This window comes from Panicum hallii, chromosome 1 (assembly GCF_002211085.1).
Source record: "Panicum hallii strain FIL2 chromosome 1, PHallii_v3.1, whole genome shotgun sequence".
In the NCBI taxonomy this organism is placed as follows: domain Eukaryota; kingdom Viridiplantae; phylum Streptophyta; class Magnoliopsida; order Poales; family Poaceae; genus Panicum; species Panicum hallii.
The window spans coordinates 46562541-46582639 of record NC_038042.1 but is presented as its reverse complement, the minus strand read 5'-3'; the positions used below and the strand labels follow the sequence as shown (position 1 = coordinate 46582639).

General features: G+C 44.0%; 2 protein-coding genes across 2 annotated transcripts; one reads left to right on the top strand and one right to left on the bottom strand.

The window, feature by feature from the left end:
- The first annotated feature begins 2595 nt into the window (after positions 1-2595).
- Positions 2596-3406, top strand: LOC112897505 (ethylene-responsive transcription factor ERF110-like). The gene is made up of 2 exons (XM_025965813.1): positions 2596-2826; positions 2942-3406. Exons 1-2 carry the CDS (start codon positions 2596-2598, stop codon positions 3404-3406), a joined length of 696 nt encoding a protein of 231 aa, XP_025821598.1.
- An 11420-nt stretch (positions 3407-14826) lies between these two features.
- On the bottom strand, positions 14827-18849 carry LOC112878062 (WD repeat domain-containing protein 83). The gene is made up of 8 exons (XM_025942462.1): positions 18562-18849; positions 18322-18424; positions 17721-17828; positions 17509-17618; positions 17275-17382; positions 16133-16178; positions 15517-15648; positions 14827-15383 (listed from the first exon to the last, which is right to left on the bottom strand). The coding sequence occupies exons 1-8, from the start codon at positions 18783-18785 to the stop codon at positions 15303-15305; spliced, it is 912 nt and encodes a 303-aa protein (XP_025798247.1). The 5' UTR covers positions 18786-18849; the 3' UTR covers positions 14827-15302.
- Positions 18850-20099: the final 1250 nt, after the last annotated feature.

The window sequence follows — 20099 nt, the reverse complement described above, 5'->3', positions numbered from 1 at the left end:
GTGCAATGGCCAACGAGGTCGAAGCGCAGCAGGTCTCCGGCGGGAGCGCGACGAAGACCGACTGCATGCAGCAGCCATCTCCTTGACCTGAATAACCAACACCTTCTCCTCCACCTTGCTTACGGACGGGGAGGCAAGGTTGCGCCGCCGCTTCTCATCATCTGAGTTGGCGCCGCGCCGCGCCGCGCCGCGCCGGAGCCGCATTTCTTCATCGCGCCGCACCAGTACCGCATCTTCTCCCGACGAGTGCGGCGGAGGTGGTGGCGGTGGGGTCCCACCGGTGTCTCCGCTCGGCAGGCGAATGGAGACGCAGCAGAGGTGTGTGCGGGCTCTCCACGCGGGCGGCACAGCGTCTCCATGCGGCGTTTCTGTTACGCTCGGGACGAGACGCTGGAAAGTTCGGCAGAAACGGAGAAAGCTCCGGCACACGCAAGCTGCTGTGCCCGTGGCCGAACGGTCCGATTTAACTGAGACAGGAGATCGAACGGATGAGGTTCGCTGTAGACGTGGTCCAATGAGAGACCAGTAAACTAACTTCTATAGCGGATTTCTCAAACATAAAAACAGCTTCTACAGAGAGCATTGATCTTATTTACTATACCTTTTGGAACATTTGGAAGGCTAGAAACGCTCATAGATATTTCTAATAGAAGAAAAGACTTGAATCAAATTGCATTTGGAAGACAAACCAATATATTAGCCATGTTTGTAACTCGGGACGAGGACTCATGCTTGGAGACGAGCATTGAAAGAGTAAGAGATGGATCTTGGTTGAAAAATACAATGAAAAGCAGAAATCCTCTTTCAAGAAATCCAATGCTCACATTCATATGTTTTGGTGATGCATATTTATGGGACTGCCTTGAAAGAATAAGAGATGATGTAGCTCTGCCTACTTGCTTACGTAGAGCTCCTGTGAGTGGCATTGTGGTTAAGGCACAGTACGAGTGCTAGGGGAATGCATGGGGCATCCGTCTATACTGTGTCCTGATGTCATTCTCAATGTATTGGGTGTCGCATCCTATTAGGGTGGTTGACCTAAAATCACAAGGAGCGAGAAGTGTTTCTACATTTTACCCCTTCTTCTCCAGGATAGGTGGTAGGGTGGAGCGATCATCCAAGGAGAAGGACCCCTAAGCCATTGCTAGGCTCGTGTACGCCAAGAATGGATCATAGGTAGTCTCCTCCTAGTGAAGCACTACCCCTTGTTGAGTGAGGAGAGGCGGCACACGTAACTCCAACCTTCACCCACCCTAAGGAAGGCTAATGTGGGCATGTGTCCCTCAGGAGACACAATTCTTATACCAAAGGCATGGAATGAGTGTCCTGGACAATTCAAAATCCCAGTAACTAAATATCCACTAGACCCCTACCTCCCTCTCGACTCCTTAATCTGTTTGCAAATCTGATGCATCCCTTCGAGATGGTAATGGAGCAAGCATTTCCTTTGCTAACAACTTAGCCTCTCCTATTTGGTCAATTCACATTCAGGGCAAATGTTTGAATTTTGATACTCCCACTCATGCAAAGAAGATTGCTAACATTTCCCAAAGGGTTGTTTGCAAGTGACAATAATCTTTAGTATATTTGGATAACTGCTTGCCACAATTGTGCGAAGTGAGTGTGTTCCTGATAAAATCATTGAGAATGATACAAACTATACTACAAAAATCATCAGCCACTAAAGAAGAAATGTTAAATGTCATTAAATCTGTTGCCTACTGATACAAAAACTGTTGAAAAGTAGTAATTTTCCGGTAAATTTAGGTCTCACAGGAGTTTATTTTTGAAAGTGCTCATAGAGGTAGGGTTTGCGTACACGCATTCATGGGTGGGTGTGCGTGCGTCGTGAGTGTCTAAGTTGTACCGTGTAATCTAAAAGATAACTATTCCCTCAGGCAACTTTAATCGTTATCGACCATCCAAAAAACCAGCAGGCAGACTAGAGAATCAAATCTTTGGTTGAAGAGCTCACTTCTGATAAATTTAAGGATATTTCTTTTACTGCATCCTCAGTCAACTTCTCTCAAGACTACTATTTCTCACCAAGGATCTTTCCCCATCATTTATAAACTTTACTATGCGTTTGAACAAAATTCAAGCCTTTTATGGGGTGTCCTGCCTTCTGTCAAAACAGAGAAGGAAATGAAAATTTATCAATGCGCTTCACAATGATCGATTTTGGATCCACTCCGGTGCCCATGCTAGAATAGAGTAGCTTTGTCCTTGAAAATGATAGACGCGGTGACTGACGAAAGAGAAACCGAAGAGGCAATGCATCTAGACAACCATCTCTTCACTGTAGTCAGAGATTCAGGGAAGCAATCCGTGTGTGGAAAAGTCTCGCAGTTTCTAGACGATTGTGATCCGTTTTTCCCCTATCTTGGAAGTTGGGATCCTTCCCGGCCGCGTCTGCAGAAATTTTCGCAAGCCGCATGTTTTCGCTAATCGTCTTGCTGCGGAACACATGGCTTGCCGCCAAAATTAGCTGGAGCGGCCACTGGCGAAGTGAACTACAAATAGCCGCTTGAATTCCCCCTTTTCAACTGCTTCATCCGGACACGAACGCGAAGCGGAGAACGCTACTGTCCTGCTATGCGGCCGCCACCGTCTTCACCAGCGCCGGCGTCGTTGCTGGAGGCAGCCGAGGAAGCTATCATCGTGGCCGCCCTGACGCACGTCCTTGCCAATGGCCGTGGCGCGACGCTGACGCCGCATGCGCCGTCGCCCGTCGTGCCGCCGTGTCCGTGGACGGCGACGGGATGCCACCGTGGGCACGTCGGGCAGGCGGCGTGCCGCGGGGAGCCGTCGCCGTCGGCGCACATTGTATCGGGTACCTCCGTTCGCTCCCCTGCACCGGTCAGATCGCCTAACGGGCACTCACGCGGTCGTTGTGCTCTGCTTTGGCATTACAGCGCGTGATCGCTCTGCATGCGAGCAGGGCCTGATGGCGGCGTCGGCGACGCACGAGCTAGCTCCAATGGCGTCGGCGTGGCCGCAGGAAGCACAGCGGGGCGCCGCGGCGGCTGCGGCTTCGTCGCGGCGGCGTAGCTACCGCGGGGTGAGGCGGCGGCCGTGGGGAAAGTGGGCGGCGGAGATCCGGGACCCCAAGAAGGCGGCGCGCGTCTGGCTCGGCACGTTCGCGACCCCCGAGGACGCGGCGCGCGCCTACGACGGCGCGGCGCTCCGCCTCCACGGGAGCCGCGCCAAGCTCAATTTCCCGGAGGACGCGTCGTCGCTCCGGCACCCGCCGGCCCCTGTGGGCTCTCGGCAGCCTGGCTCCGGCTGGGATCGCACCTTGGACCGCTCGGCGTGCCCGGAGATGGTGAAACGGAGGGACAATGGCCGGTTCTTGGGTTATTGGAGCATCGGAACTTGGTCGCCGTCGCCCAAGCCAACATGTTGACTGCTCCCGTCGTCGCTCCTCTGCTTTCTGAGAGCAATGGAACAGGGAGCAGCGGGATAGTGGAATAGAAGACGCTCGTAGGAATCGCTGTCTACGTCTCGCTAGTGGTGGCAGAGCGACTTAAAATTTAACCTAGATATACAGACCAGGTTTTAATATTATATAATTTTAAGTGTTGTATTATGAAGAGACCATTAGGGTTATAATTACCACCCCTACATCTCCCTGCTGGATCGGCTTAGCATTTCGTAGCTATCTTTCTTCGGTGTAGTAGTTTTTTTCTCGAGTTCTTTTTTGTTTCACCGTGGCTACAAGCAAGTGATATTATTTTATTTTCCTATGGAGAAAAAATATTCTTTCCAGTTCGTCTCTCAATTTAATTTCTTTTATGAAGTAACAAATAAATATCTCCCTCTGACTCTCAAAACCAGTTCAGACTATGTCTATGTCCTAAGATGGTTTTCAACTCCAAACAGTGCAATTAGAAAATAGTTTTTTTCAGATAGATTAATAAATAAACTGCAAATAATTAGGTGGGCTCCACCTATGGTCTAATTTCTAAGATTACACTTTAGGTGGACTTCTTTCGAATAGTAGAGTCGCAGTTTTCATGGGACGGAGGGTAAATCTCATGTAGATTCACGTGGCGTTTTCTCCACATTCTCTCTCTCATTTCCAAATTAAACTTGAACCACTAGCACTGTTCTTAATTTGAACCACTAGCAAAGAGAAGAGTGGAATATGAAGCAGATCGAGTACTGTATCTTGGTACAAACTTTGCCAATGCAAAAACATACTGTTCACCTAATCTCTTTAATTGTACTTACGTGTATTCGATTTCCTGTATCGAATGTTCATATAGCCTTGGAGTTGGAAATTGTCGTGAATGCAGGTGTGAAGCGCAGCAGGTATAAATTTTCCTTCATTTTTTTTAACCTGATACTTGCTGAAACGACTGATAACTTTACAGAGGAGATTCTTCCATGAAAGCCATCATTTTTCGAGTGCTATACAAGATAACTCTTACCTACGCATATGATTTAGGAGTGGATTTACATTTGTCTGCTTTAGGATTTATGCACCTAGGAAAGGGACTTGGAGCTGTATGGGTAGGTTCTCACAGAATACAAGGATACTCAGATACAGAATTCCATGGCAGGCCATATGTGCACATATGCAGACGTACAAGCCGGGTCTGAGTGAGCAGGCACATTCGGCTCTGTTGTTGGTATGACATGAACAAGAAGGGGAGAAACTCGGCTCAACAGACGATCTTTTCACCGCTGTCTGTTCTCCAAACCCCTGTTGGTTCCCAATCCTACGGAGACAACAGAATGCAGAGTTTGAGCCACATTCTTTTGGGTTTTCAGTTTTCACTTCACGGGATCCACAACCCTTGTCTCCCCGTCCCCTCTCATATATATACCTGGTGTTACCCTTGACCTGAAGATATGTTTCTGCCGTTCTTTTAATTCATGTGCTTTTAAGACCAGTCTCGGTATAAAGTTTTATTGCACAGTTATCAAGATTAAAAATTTGGTAACCAAAACATGTGAGTGTCATGGGGATAAAACTCCCCTCTCATCCTATGAAACTCTCTCCTTTCTCTCTCTTCTCGTAATGATCCTGCCACATTAGCAAAACTTAATATACATGAACCTCTTATAAAACCTCATTAAGACTGGCCTAAGGCTGCAGTGATCGTCGCACACTGCACACACTCGTGCAGCAAATGCTTTTTACTCAACTCTTAGACAGAGTTTGTCGTTGTCTGAATTTTCATTTTGTACAGACCTTTTAAGGTCGGTAGCATGCGGACGAAAGCTGGAGCTCGAGGCCTTTCGGACAAACACCGAGGCTCCGTTTGATACTAGAAACAGTCGTACCGCGCACGTATCAAGGAAGCCAGCGAGGTTCTAATCATCTTTCGAGTTTTGGCCATTTTTTTACAGAGTATGCATACAGTGTCATTTTTTTTAAAAAATAATATGCATAATAATAATGTTTTCGTGTGCTCAATCTGTCTACTCATCAACTATCAAAAGCCAGAAACAATCCCACAAAGACGAATATACGGTGAAGGAGGAAGTATTGCTACACACCACTGATTCATGGATGAAAATTGCAGCTGCCGCTGAATATTTGCTGTCTGGCACTTTACTAGCAGCTAAGCTGCTAAGCAAAACAAAACAAGACTTATATGGACCCCTAATATAATTTGACATGCAGAACATTAAATTGGCCAACCGAGCGTCCAAGATCTTTTGTTTCGGCAAGGAGATGCATGCATTATGCAAGTGCCACGGGTGTAAGTGAGAGTGCGCCATGCTACGACATTTACAGATTCAAGACATGCTGATGAACAACGGAAACAGGGCTGTAAGCGAAGAACTACATATCTCAGAGGATCTAAAGCGAATGCATTAGGAGGAATTCCCGCCACGATAAAACACAAGAGTTCAGATTAATCATTACGGTGCGTTATTGGTGCCTATGGATAATGAAAATACTAAGGGCTTAGACATCAACGCGGTTAAAACACTGCATATCATCGTTACCGCAAAGAATCGGCAAGCCGCTCCGATATCAGTATCTGAATGATATGGCCACATTCCAGGCACCTCCCAACCCTAAGTGTATACTTCAAACCTGTATGAGAAAGGTTTCTCTTCTTGTATATGGACCCCAAATCGATGTTCTGAGGTAGCAAGACTGCCTATAATCAATTGTTTCTCTCTCTACTCTACCACGGTACTACCCTTGTACCTGTTGCCTTCTACATTCATGTTTCACCTCGGATGCTACTCAGACTCAGGATCTTATACTAGTGGCTATTGTCTCAAAGGGACACAAAACTAACACTTATTTACATGAAAATAAGTATGGCCAACTTATTTGGATTTTTCATTCTTTTATCACTGAAACTTCTACTTGATGTTGCACAACATCGAATTGTCGCAATAATCACTATAAAAAACGATTTGTAGCAACGTCTCGTTTTTTCCTGGAGCGGATCAAAATGTAACCCGTTCCTAAAATAAAGCGGGATTAATATAGCAGCAGACTCACCCTAGAATTGCATCTTCAGGGGGCGGGTGACGCCATCACCCACATCTGAAAATGAGCCCCATATTCAGGGGCGGGTCATGACGCCACCTGTCCCTAAAGATGGGATTTTCAGAGGCGGGTATCGCCATCACCGATCCCTAAAAATAGGACTCATTTTAAGGGGCGGGTGGCATCTCCACCCGCCCCTACAAATATTTTCACATTGGTTACAAAAATTTAATTAAATTAGAAAAATAACAAACCGCATAAAAAAGTGAAATTTGTACCCTAAGGCTATTGTGTCCTGTAGAACTAGAAAAAAATATGTCAAGTATATTTCATATTATATAATGCTTAAAAGTGTGGAAACTAGTAAGTATGACTTGAGTCGTATGAGATAGTAAGTGTTGGAGAATTCTACATTGTTGTTTCAACACTCTTAATCATTCTGTACACTAAAATATAGTTGTCACACATTCATTTTTTTTCTAGTTCTATAGGTGACAATAGGCTTAGGGTAAAAAAATTCACCTTTTTTAGATATGTTTTGCTATAATTTTTGAATTAATTGAATTTTCAGTATAAAATTGTAAAAAATTCTAAGGGCGGGTGAGCTCCCACCCCCCTAGAAATGATTTGTAGGGGCTGTAGGGGCGGATGGGGGGTCACCCGCCCCTGAAAATACATTTCTAGGAGCGGGTGGGGGGTGTCACCCGCCTTTGAAAATCCCTTCTCTATATATGTTGAACAGGATGAGGACTTAGCAAAATTTTCATTTCGCACGGACAAGGACGTTACGCTGCCAAAATTTCCTCTTCCCCGCCGGCGCCTCTCCATGTCGGCTCGGCCCTCCCACTTGCCGGCGCCTCTCCCCAGCGTCTCTCCTTCGCTGTCGCGCCTCCCTCGAACCGCCGTCCGCACACCTCCCTCGAACCGCCGTCCGCACGCCTCCCTCAACTTGCTGCCGCGCGACTCCCTCGATCCACAGTCGCGCGCCTCTGGATCCGGCCCGCTGCCGCATGCCTCCGGTTCTGCAGCACCCCTTGGCGGCTGCCACTCCTGCACTCATCGGCGGCCCCTCCCTCCCTCGGCAGTGCCCCTCCCCTCCCCTCCCCTTGGCCCACGCCCTCCCTCAGCAGTTCTTGATTTTTTTTCCTTTTGAATTAGTTAATGAATTAGTTAGTAAATTATTTAATGTGAAAGTGAATGTGACATGTGAATTTGTAGTGAAATTTCTTTTTATTTTGTCATTATAGTTAACTTTATTTTAGTGAATGAATAAGCATATGGCAAGTGGTGGCTTTGGTCGTGGTAGATTGGGTCGTGCTAGTGTCGGCAATGGTAGGGGGCATCAGGGTTTCCCTTTGCCTGAGGCTCGCCCTCTTGGCATCACTTCAGAAGAGCCAACAGGACTAGACCGACCTGATGTCCTCAAACAACCGTAGCAGCTCCAGGAAAAGTAAGATCATCTTTTTATCTTATTAAAAATTTTTGATCCTTATTAATGTTACATTATCTCTAATGCAGCGGATAGATGTGTTTATATGGCTTACCGAGGTAGTAAACTGCCTAGGTGGTACACCTCCTTAGGTGGAAACCATGGAGCGCCAAGAGTTCAAGAAACTAACAATCTCTTTCGAGATACCACCGAGAGGAGATTTAGGTAACATGATTCCAATAGTTACTAGTGGTAAAGAATCACCTATTTAGATGACATATGAAAGAAGTGCTATGGAAGCTTGCCTTTTAGAACTTGAGAGGTATGGTTATCTAATTCCAAACTTATCATGGTTCAAAATCAGAGCGCTTCAATAAAATAAATACAAGAGTTCAAAATCAGAGCGCTTCAACATATCTCAGAGGATCTAAAGCGAATGCATTAGGAGGAATTCCAGCCATGATAAAACACAAGAGTTCAGATTAATCAGTATGCTGCGTTGGTGCCTATGGATAATAAAAATATTAAGGGCGAAGACATCAACGCGGTTGAAAAATTGGCAATTATCGTTACAGCAGAAAATCAGCCAGCCACCCTGATATCAGTATTTGATATGGCCATATTCCAGGCACCTCCCAACCCTAACCCTAAGTGTATACTTTCAACCTATATGAGAAAGGTTTCTCTTCATGTACCTGTTGCCGGAGGTAGCAAGACTACTTATAATCAACTGTTTCTCTCTCTACTACGATACTACTCTTGTACCTGTTGCCTTCTACTTTCATGTTTCTCCTCCGATGCTACTCAGACTGGGTATCTTATACTAGTGGCGATTGTTTCAAAGGACACAAAACCAATGCTTGTTTACATGAAAACAAGAATGGACAACTTATTTGGATTTTTTGTTCTTTTATCACTGAATTTTCTATATGCTGTTGCACAACATCGAGTTGTCGCAATAAATATTGAGATTGGGTATATATGTGATGGTGGCTGCTCATAAACCATAGATTTATATAGACTGTCTGCTTACAAGCTACTTGTTACTGAAAGTTAAAATCATGTGTGTAACTCTACACCAACTACTTCGATTCTTCCATTTAACCACTATGAGTCTATGCCACATATATAGATGTAGCATACCAGGTCAATAGGGCGAGCTCGAGTACAATATTATATTGGTTACACAACTTCAATGCAGAAACGCAAGCATCACTTTTTTTCTCTATGTTCAATGTAGATGTTTGGACGTACTCCAAATAATTGTGTCCATGTGCTTCAATTCTACTCTTCTCTGGCTTCATGAAAGTACATCAATGTTTGCAGCATCAACATCAAGACGATGTCTGGCGATGGATTGGAAGTAAAGTTATGACAAGTTGAAGCATGATAACTTGGATGGAGCGACGACTGGGCTCTTGTTGAAAGGGTGTTCTAGGCAGCAGGTTCAGATTAGGTCGTCTCTCACGTCTGCCATCTCTCCATGCATCAAACTAGCTATTCACACCTCATATGTATGCCACCTTTACAGAGTTTCAGTTCCTTTTCAGGACAATGAGGTCGCAGCTGCTAGTTACTCTACTAACCACACCACTTCTTCAGTCAACAAATCAAACAAATTAAAGGGTATCGAAATCTCTAATTGAAAGTGGTAAGACGTCTAGTGGTATACTTATTGCACATCTCCCATAAACTGAATCCACACCTTACTAACTGCGACCACTAGCTTCATTACTTCTCGCTCCGAGCCCATGATTGTATAGGAAACTTTGCAAATGTTTTTGCAATATGCAAATTAACTTGTGACGACATTCTGCTTGTCATGTGATCTTTGACTCATTGATCTAAACTTCCAGTGACTCAACATCCATGGAATAGACTCTGCATTTTATAATGTTACTACTGTTAACGACAGATGCACTCCATAACAACACCACACTATCTTCAGTCCTACTGATGATTCCCGTGCAAAGAACCAGTAGTAGTGCTGTAGGACTCAAGCTTCCCAATACCTCCTATTCCCATATGGATTATTACTCTAGTCAATCAAGAAGGCACAAACACTTAAGGTATTATTGCATTCAATATATAGGGCCACCGAGGATCAAAATTGTTATTGTTTTTATCCTCAGGACGTCTCATTATGTTGGAGTCCCCTCCAATGATGAAAGGACTTTTTTTTGTGCTACAAACATGTACCTTTACTATGTTAGTGAGGAAATCAGTTTTTTATCGTCTTATGCTGGTCCATAGACTGCATATAATGCCCAAGTAAACCCATCCTCTTTATTTTTTAAAAGGAATTTAGTATAGAAATCCCCTTCAACAATGGAGTCAGTGTTGAAAATATTTGCATTGACCCCAATAACCATTCCACCTGATCTACCTCGTGGAGTCGTGGAGGCATAATATGCCATAGGTGTTCCAAACCAGCAAATAAATGATGTAAAGTTGAAGCAGGAAAAGTGCTTATACCCGTCTCCATAAAAAGCAAGTAAATCAATATGTTGCTCGTTGACAGTTTCAGAAGTGTAGTTATGCTTACTCAAGTCACCTAGATCTCTGCTATTCCAAAATATTCAAAATGGGCAGTCAATATAGGGTTTGTGTTGGAGGCCAGCACCCGCCAGTGCAGATGAATGTATGCTGGTGGTCAGCACCTGCGTAGAAGGTTGCTGGCACAAATCCCCAATCAGCCGCCAGTGCAAACGGTCTTTATTCATCTCAATCTCACTCTACTGCAATACCCCCCAAAACCATCTACATGCTGATCAACTTAATTAGGGCGCTAGATGGGAGCAAAAGGTTGTCTCTTACTTCCATCCAGGCTTGTGCCATTTTCATCCAGAGGGCCGCTCCTAGTTGGCATAACTCGATCATCACCAACAGAGAGCCCCTAGCTCTCACGCCAGTGACTTCGTCACCCCTACTATACCTATACCAATTTCTACGTCAACTCCAGAGGCTCTCATGGCGACAATAAGCTCTGCTCAGGTTAGTTTTAACCAACTTCTGCATTATCTAGATGTTATGATCATGCATGGGCTAAGTTTCATGTGGAATCGTACCTGATTATGTAAAAACTTAATTCAACATGAATAACTATTGTTGCAAATTAGAGTTTGAACTTGCTCCTTGAAGTGTAATATCTTGGGAGATGCTTCACCCCATTGGCACATAGATCTCCGATCTTCCAACAATGACAGCATGAGGTAGCACTTTGCTGGTATGTTTCGAGCACCCGGTGAACTGAAAACTAGCCTAGGGGTGACTTGGACGCACTTCTATCCAATGCAAATTAAATGCGGTGACTAGTTACCTCTACATCATACCAACTCGTGCTCTGGTAGGATGCTTGATCACTCTCCTAGTCCCTCTTATGTGATCCCTGTTATGCATGCACCAACCCTTATACTGGAGTTGATATACATGAATTCTCGGTGCCTCTCGAGCCTATCCTCTTCCATACTTGTACGGGTAAACTCTACCTCTACAGAGCACGTAGCAATGTGAAGTGATTCTTCGCAAAAAAATGTGAAGTGGTGAAAGCTGATGAAGTGGGAATCAGGAAGGATTCTTCCCTAATTCATATATACAGGAGGTCTCTCCTGTCTGTCCTACTTCACCTTCTTAAATACAGTTCTGAGTTATGTAATTTCCAGGTACTTGGTTGGTGTTCCATCATATAAATATTGTGAAACTGCGTAACCCATGCCTGTGAATCGCAACCAAATTAATTTCTCATTTAAGTAGAAAAAGGTATGCCAAGATAACTATTTTCTTTTGTCAACTTTTTTCTTTCACAACATACCAAAGTACTATGTTCGTTTTATCTTTTATGCCGACAACGTTTACGGGTTGACTGTCATGCGGTGGAGCCCCCTAGTCCGAAGGCCGAAAGGCCGAGGACGAGGAGCGAGGACCTTGCGGCAGTACAGGGCTGCTGGGCGCTGGCCATACTGCCGCAGGCGGAGTTTGGCGTGCTCCGTACCCGTGTGGACGATCGGCAGGGTCAGGAGGACCCACGAGCGTGACGACGTGACCTGGGACTGGGACTTTGGGAGTGCACACGGCTGCAGCTAATCAGGCAAATCACATCGACATGTCAAGAAGACACGGACTAAAAGTAAATGGGTAACTTTTTATTCTCTAACTGTACTAATCTACTCTCAAACTTCACTTCTTATGTTACATGTTATGTGTATGCTTTGCTAGTTTAATTTTAATTTTGTTCTTTTCATCTTATGTGTAGTGTTCCAAGGTCAAAGCCCTGCCTTCTGCAAGTCTCGATTTGGTTAGCTGGATAAAAACGTAAAAAAAACAAAGAATAGATGATTTAACCCAATTCGAGAAATGGGCTATGCATAGGTTTATTGTAAAAGAACTACAATTGTCCTCCAATAATTAGACACCTGATCAGGGCCTGCACTTGATAATAGCTAGTGTTGAAAATGATCGTAGAGATGCTAAAATTCTTGATGTATTATGTTGCTATGTTATACATTATACCATATCCATGATTTTAATATTTATTTCACCAATCTTTTTTGAAGGAAATTATTTCATCAGTCTAGTAGGATCAAATTTAGAGTTTCCCCCGGTTTACGCCGGCCCGGCCCTGGACCCACTTGACACAGTGTGGGAGAATTCCTGGTGCCTCTCAAGCGTATTCTCTCCCATGCTCCGGTCCAATTCGACCATCAGCTACTGTCTTTTCATGTGGCAAATGGTACCTTATGACACTGCAGCAACAATGCGACCATCATATATTCCTTTTCCCTCCAAACCGCAGCAAGTGCAGACGATGAATGACTGAATGAACATGGAGCCAGCATAACGCGCAGACTCTGACGAAAATTGTTGAGTAGCAGCTATGTGGACCAAACCTTGAAGCTGTGGTTCCTGTTGTGGTGTTATAGAGATTTTATTTATCCACGATGCGTTCTGCCCACAGAGTCAACATTAGCTTGTGATCTGCTGCAAAGACCAGGTACAATTGGTCCATTTCACTTGCTAGCTGCCCAAGAAGTTATAGGTCCCAACACCAAATTAACTTCAAAACCTCCTAGCGCACGTCAAGAATAATCCTCAAACCTATTGCTCGAAGCATGTAACTCGAAGCCTGCAAGATCCTGCGTTACAATTCTAAAAGGAGCCTGCAAGTGCGAGTGTTGAAAAACCTCCATGGCATCAACAACAGCTTGTTAATTCCAGCTATAGAACCCAGAGGTTTGGATACATTTGGGCCATGAGAGCTCTAATGAGTGATGGTATATATGATAAAAACAGTAGGCCAGCCAGGGATGACGACGCTGGGGTTAGCTCCATTGAGACGATGAGCTTGAACCTTAATGTGAACAGTACTTGATTAAGAAATTGTAGTACTTCGTCGTGGTTAGCTCCCCCGATGAAAGGGTCTAGCTGACTAGCTCCGATCCGCCCCTGAGGCCAGTGACCAGCGACTAAGGAAGAAAACTGCTTTGATCAACCTGTTCAAGACGGAAATGAGATTGGCAAGTGTGTAAAGTGATGGCGCAAATTTTTGATCAATAAGTTCAAGCGGCGTGCCGTGCTACTAAACCACACAGAGCATTCCCCGTAGTATTGTTGTATTGAGATACAACTTGGGATGCAAGTTACCATCTGGAACTGAGCGGTGGTGCAGCGGCGACGATTTTAAAGGAAGCCTCGTCATGTGCGGCTGCACCAGCGGACGACTTCATGCGTGATCCCTGTTATCCGTGGACAGTGCCGCTCGTCCCTGGCGATGTACGTGAATTCCTGGTGCCTCTCGAGCCTATCCTCTCCCGTACTTCTCACACACATCCACTCTGGCTCTGTAAGAGCAGACAGCAAGATGAAATAGTTGTGCAAACTAGTACCCCTTAGGAGTCAGTCATGGTGCTCTCTAGCTTTATAGAAGGTGTTAGTTACCTCCCGTTTCTCCTCACGCAGAGTACTGGTCCTCGCACTACGGATGGCAACGGGTCCAAACCCAGTGGGTTTTGCCGTCCTGAATTCAGACCCATGAAAAATATCTGGATCTATTAAAAAATCCATACCCATGATGGGTTTAGAATTTTACCCAAACTCGAACTAATCGGGTCAACAGGTACCCACAGGTGATCCATGGGTCTACACTTTACCATACTAGTTTTTATCATAATCAACAAGTTTAATATAGTAAGCATCAAATTTAAATACATGATGGGTAAGAAATCCATTGTTTATTAAAAATTACTAAAGGAAATAAAAATATAAATAACAAGTTCTATATTCAAATGATCATAACACCATACAAAGTCACAAATCCATCATATGTATATACAAACACGGCAACTGCAGAAGAACAACACCCCTACCCGCTACCAAAACATTCAAGATTCACAAAATAAGAAATGAAGAAAAGGATGTTAAGTTTATTATAAATTTATAAAATGAAATAACAATTGCACTAGGTTGGATCAGATTTAAAAAACCAAGGTTTACAGGTTCGGATATTGCAAGAACAAACCCGTACCCATAAACCCAACGGGTAGGACTTTGTGCCCATTAATAAACCCATGGGTCTAAAAGTTAACCCAAACCCATGCCCTAATGGAATAAAAACCCATCGGGTTTCGGTACCCATTGCCATCCTTACCTCGCACACTGCAATTTGCAAATTTAAAGGTTTCGGTTGGTGCTCAATACAATTGTGCAATTTTACAACCCTATCTGAGGGTGAGGACAGCTAACGAAGTAACTTTTCATTTAAGTACACAGATAATCAGATACGCCAAGGCAACTATTCTCTTAGTTTGTAAATATTTTCTTTCTCCACTTAATAGCTAGGAGGTTATATGCACCAGTCCCGACCACCACCACCGTATACCTAGGGGACCTAGGTGTGGTAAAGAGCCTCAAATTTTAGTCTAAATAATGCAAGGACTGGTTAAAAAGACTGAATTCTTATCTTATACGATTTCAAGTTAAAAATATATAAAAATCAAGTTGGATCGTGAATTGAATCGTGAATCATGAAGAGAGCACTAGGAGGTCATGATCCATTACCACCCCTACGTATACCTGCCTAACAACTGGAAAGCAGCAGTACTTACAAATGAAGACAATATGACGCTCGCACCAAGAGACTTCTCAGTGTTATCTTGTCCATGAAACTCACAACTTGTGTCTTCCATCATCTAAGAGGCTTGCCAAGCGTGTATTGGTGTGCATGTCAGAATACCGCCTTCGAACATTTTGTGCTTGGCAAATAGGTTCAACGGTTGCACATTCTCTTAACGGCACACCAACACAGTGTACAGGAATCCAATTTGGTTACAACACGCATCCACCATTTACCATTGCTGCGAGATAATTGGATGATTTGGAGGAACAGTACGGGTAACACATCAGCAATTCGAGTCTTCAGGTCCAAACACGAATAGAGCCGTCCACAGAAGATGTCAACATGCAGGCCTTCGTTGGGTGGTAACTTATGCTGGTTACCTGCCAAAAGAAATAAAATCATGTATAGCAATGAGAATAAGCTACAGAAAAATTGAAAAAAAAATGACACCTGATAGACGATAAGCAGTTGCAGCAAAAAGCATATGGTTTTCAATTCTGGAAAGAAAAATACCACAGAACTATGTGCCCTGAATCTTGCAACAACAGGTGCATCCACTAACTCCCAGAAGAAAACATAGCCATCCTCAGATCCGCCAACAACAAATGCATCATCACTTGTCAGGCAGCAATCCATCTTGAAGGACTGTGGAAATATGATAAATCAGAAATTGAACAATGCAGAGGAACAGAATTACAGTTTTTACTGGAAAAAAAGAACTTGCATTGGTGAATCATAATTGTTCCTTTGGGTTTTCAGCACTACATATGAAGCCCCCTGCTCTCCTTTAATGCATTAGGCAGAGTTTCTATAGCCCTACAGCAACACATAACAAGAAATGGAGAGAACACTGCAAGTTAAATTAAAACAAATTCTGGTCTGTTGTGGGCAATTGAGCAGGGATCGCAAGCTTCCACTACTAAACAGAAGTTGTCAGATTAAGTTGAAATTAAGCATGATGATCCATATAAGAATCCGTAAGTAATAATCACCAATATCACCGCAAGTTACATTTCTTATATTTGTAAGCAAAACTTGTCAGGTTAAGTTGAAATTAAGAATGATGATCAATGTAACAATCCGTAAGTAACAATTTCTACTATCACCAATGATGATCATTAAGAGATACCTTGCACGCATGCCCCTTGTACTCCTGCAACAGTTCTCCTGATGACCTAATGAACACAGCAGACATTGAAAGGTTAAATATCTTGCGCGTGACGCCCCTCAATCTGGTACATTGGACAAACAAGATCACTCTACTCAATAGAACAGAAGAATCACACACTTATGTCAGTATCATTATGAAAACACAATGTGGAGACATAGTGTAGCACATGTGCTTGGCATTCATAGTTAATCACGCACTCCTAGATTTTCTAGGGAAACAAGAAGGGAGAAAACCACCACTTATTATCCTAATATCATATATTCCTTTTCTCCCCAAAGTTCAGCAAGCGTCAATGCTAAATGAGCAATGGGGCCAGCATAATGCAGATTCTCAAAGCACAAGAAAGTCATTCTTAGTAGCTGTGTAGACCAAAATTTTAAGTTATAGCTCCCGGTTGTGATGATATAGGGATTTGACCACAATGATCTTCTGAAGTTCTGATGCACTAAGTCAAAATTAACATGTGATTTGTTGCAAAGACCAAGAAAAAGGGTCCATTTGACTAGCATCCCATGAAGGTACAAGTTTCAATACGTAGTAAACTTAAAGCTTCCTAATGCATGTAAAACCAACATGAAGCCAGCCAAAATCGTGAACTACAATTCCCAAATCTATTGCTTCAGAGATATGGAGAGGAGCCTGCAAGTGCAAGTGTATTGCACCTCCATGGCACCAACAACAGCTTAGTGCAGCTGTAGAACCCAATAGTTGGATATATTTGGAGCACAAGAGTTCCAATGAGTGGTGGTATGATAAAGTCAATAGGCCAATGATGGAAAAGAGATGAAGAGTTAAGGAGAAAAGTAGCTTCCACCAACCCTATTCAAGGTGGCAAATAAGATTGGCAGCTATGTCAATTGATGGAGGAACTTCCGCTACAGCCCACATTTGCATCATTGATGGTCATATCATCTTTCCAATCAAAGCTAAGTGGGAAGGGTATGACTGCATCCATCTATAAAGTACAGCCTCATAAGAATCACACCATATTGGAGTAATGGGGTTTAATTGCTCCAATGTGCTAAATAAAAGAGGCTTCCCTACAATTATTTGCCCAGGCCAAAAACAAAATACTGAGCAGTTTTGTGAAGTGCACTTACTTGTCTAGAAGCCTCACAGTAGAATCTAAACAGTTAGCCAAAAGGCAATTGTTGTCATTTGATAACGATATACAGTTCACAGGATGCCCCAGATTATCAACAGTCTCCCTGTTATAGGCAAAAGGGAAATGAATCAACAAGCCTTGTAGAATAAATGGGGAACAACCAAGGTGTATTCAGTAATCTAAAGAGCACATGTCAGAATTAATTCAAAGTTGAAAAGGCGACACTTACCTACCCATGCGAATGTCAAATGTCCGAACAGTACCGTCAACACTGCCCGCAATTATTTCTGTCTTTGTTAGGTTAACTGACATTACACTATCTTGAAAAGTATCAATAGTCTGCAATGCGACAGAAAAGAAACCGAAGTGTATGAGACTTGAGAAAAAAGAATATTACAAGAAGTTGATGCATCTATAAGTTAGTTAGCAATTTAAAACTACCTGAATAGGATCACTGTTTTGTGACCTGCAGTCAAATGCACGCACCGTACGGTCATAACCAGCTGAGACTACAACAGCATTATACTCATTAAACTTCACTGAATTGACCTAGAGAAAACAGAAAAAAAATAGCTGAGCAGAATAACAAATCATCAAGAAATCGCATCTTGTAGGCAGAGTTGTCTATATGTTTTGAGCATCACCAACAGGCCTGGCTACAATCACATTGTTGAAGTACAGTTTACAGTGCCAACTGTTAAAGGTATTGGATCTGGATCTATCACATAAAGACCACAAGAGTTCTCCTATTACAGAAGTATGGTTCAAATCACTGCTTCAGGTGGATCTAGTATCATAGTGATGGGTATTTGCTGCCCGATCACTACTTGTCGATGTGTTCTTAAATCTTCACATAGCATGCAGTGATATTCATAGAAACAAACGAAAATTGTGTACAGACAGCAGTAGCATCCGTAAATGACAACACTGCAATTGCAGTTAAGAAATAACCACATGCCGTCCTGGGCATCAACGCAAGGGATGAATAATCCGTTAATAATCACAAGATGAAAAGAACATCGATTGATGACTGGTCCGTTACCTCGCTGTTGTGACCACGGAACTTGCGGATGACGCGGCCCGAGGCAACGTCCCAGTAGAAAATCTGCCTGTCGGCGCCGCAGGACACCAGCTTCGCGTTATCCCTGACCAGAAACCAACCGTGAAACGAAGGAACAGCAAGAAGCGCTTGGCAAATTTCCCCCTCCTACGCCCTCCAGATCAGATGCGACACAACGAAGGGAGACAACGAGAGGTGAGCAAGGGGCGCGTGCGTACGTACGAGGAGGAGTGGACGTCGCGGACCTCGCGGGCGTGGGACTTGTAGGTCTTGACGTGGGCGCCGGTGTGCGGGTTCCAGAGGCGGAGGGTGCGGTCCTTGCCGCAGCTCAGGCAGTAGTTGCCGTCGCGGTTGAAGCGCACCGCGAGCACCGCCCCCTCGTGCCCCGACAGTGACCGCGCCTCCGTCCGCGGCAGATGCTGCGCGGTCGTCCCCGAGGACGACATCTCTGGCCCTCTCCTCCGCCGCCGCCGCCGCCGAGGATTGGATGGACGGAAAGAAGGCGACGAGTCGACGGCCACCGAGGGTGGGATGAATGTGTCTCAAAAAAAAAGGGTGGGATGAATGGTGGGCCGGTGATGTGAACTGGGCTGGCCAATGGGCTGTAGGCCCGCGAAACAATTAGTATTATAAACAGAAAATTGGTCCTCCCAATATTGCTCCTGCTTACAATCGGTTATTATCTTCTATTTTTTTCGAAACAGACACAGGCTCGTACACGCATGCATACTTATCCTATAAATATATGCATGCAATTCTACCTCTATAAACACTTTCGAGAGACTCAGACGGCAGATCCTCAAGATTGACGAAGTCACCACATCTTCTACTTTCCATAGTTCACGACAAAACCATTTTGTGAGTTTTAATCATGGCAAGGGAAAATAAATAAAAACTTGACCGGAACCACGGCAAAAAGAATGGCCATCAATATCCATCAACAGTGATCGAAGTCCGTGACTGATTCCGAACTAGGTTATGCGAATATCCAACCACTTGGATTTGGATGCTATCTGAAAACAAGGTTGTATTCCTTTTAAGCACTTGATAAACAGTCACACCTGACAAGATTGCCTAAAACCTAAGGTCTATAAAACACACGACTTGAGCACGTGTAGCTGCGCCCATATAGCTCCTCGTGGCAATCTTGGTGTGATGGTTTCCTGCTAGCATGGCACGTGTCTAGAAGTCAAGCTCTCGCTGGCTAGGTTCTACGAATGCACTAACAGTTCGATTAGTTATCTGTATTCATCCAGCCAGATTATGAATAGATGTTATTTGATCACCCGTACGAGAACACGTAACTTGAGATAAAATACAATAAAAAGTATCATTACGGTGTTTATTTTGTATAGTTGTATATGTTTGGATAGTTCTTAGTTTACCTTATTAGACCCTAATTATCTTTAAAAAATACTAATATCAGTTAATATATGCTAATCACCTACTTAACACCATCACTAGCCGATGGGCGCTGCATCCAGTGAGCCAAAACGTGGGAAATGGACTTCATTCTTATTTCCCGGGAGTAAGGTTTGCTGGTGCCTTTTGCATGTGTACAGCTTGGTCTCTACCAAACAGGTGCAGCTCTTGCATCCTGAGAGTCTACCTGAACCCGACGCACCCGACCAATCAGGCTCCCTATGATCCGATGTGAGGCTGCACCAAGAATGCAGATTATTACCTCCCTCTTCTTGCAGGACAGCGACGACCTAATTGCGATGCGTAGCTGATCACTCGCCATGATGGGATGGCATTGT

Bases quoted from the DNA above. Each gene is read 5' to 3' on its own strand.
- LOC112897505 (XM_025965813.1), top strand. From the start codon at position 2,596: ATGCGGCCGCCACCGTCTTCACCAGCGCCGGCGTCGTTGCTGGAGGCA. The intron at 2,827-2,941 runs GTATCGGGTACC...GCATGCGAGCAG, and splicing joins CGTCGCCGTCGGCGCACATT to GGCCTGATGGCGGCGTCGGC.
- LOC112878062 (XM_025942462.1), bottom strand. From the start codon at position 18,785: ATGTCGTCCTCGGGGACGACCGCGCAGCATCTGCCGCGGACGGAGGCG. The intron at 17,619-17,720 runs GTAGTTTTAAAT...GTCGCATTGCAG, and splicing joins AAAACAGTGATCCTATTCAG to ACTATTGATACTTTTCAAGA. The intron at 15,649-16,132 runs GTATCTCTTAAT...ATATTTCCACAG, and splicing joins ACAAGGGGCATGCGTGCAAG to TCCTTCAAGATGGATTGCTG.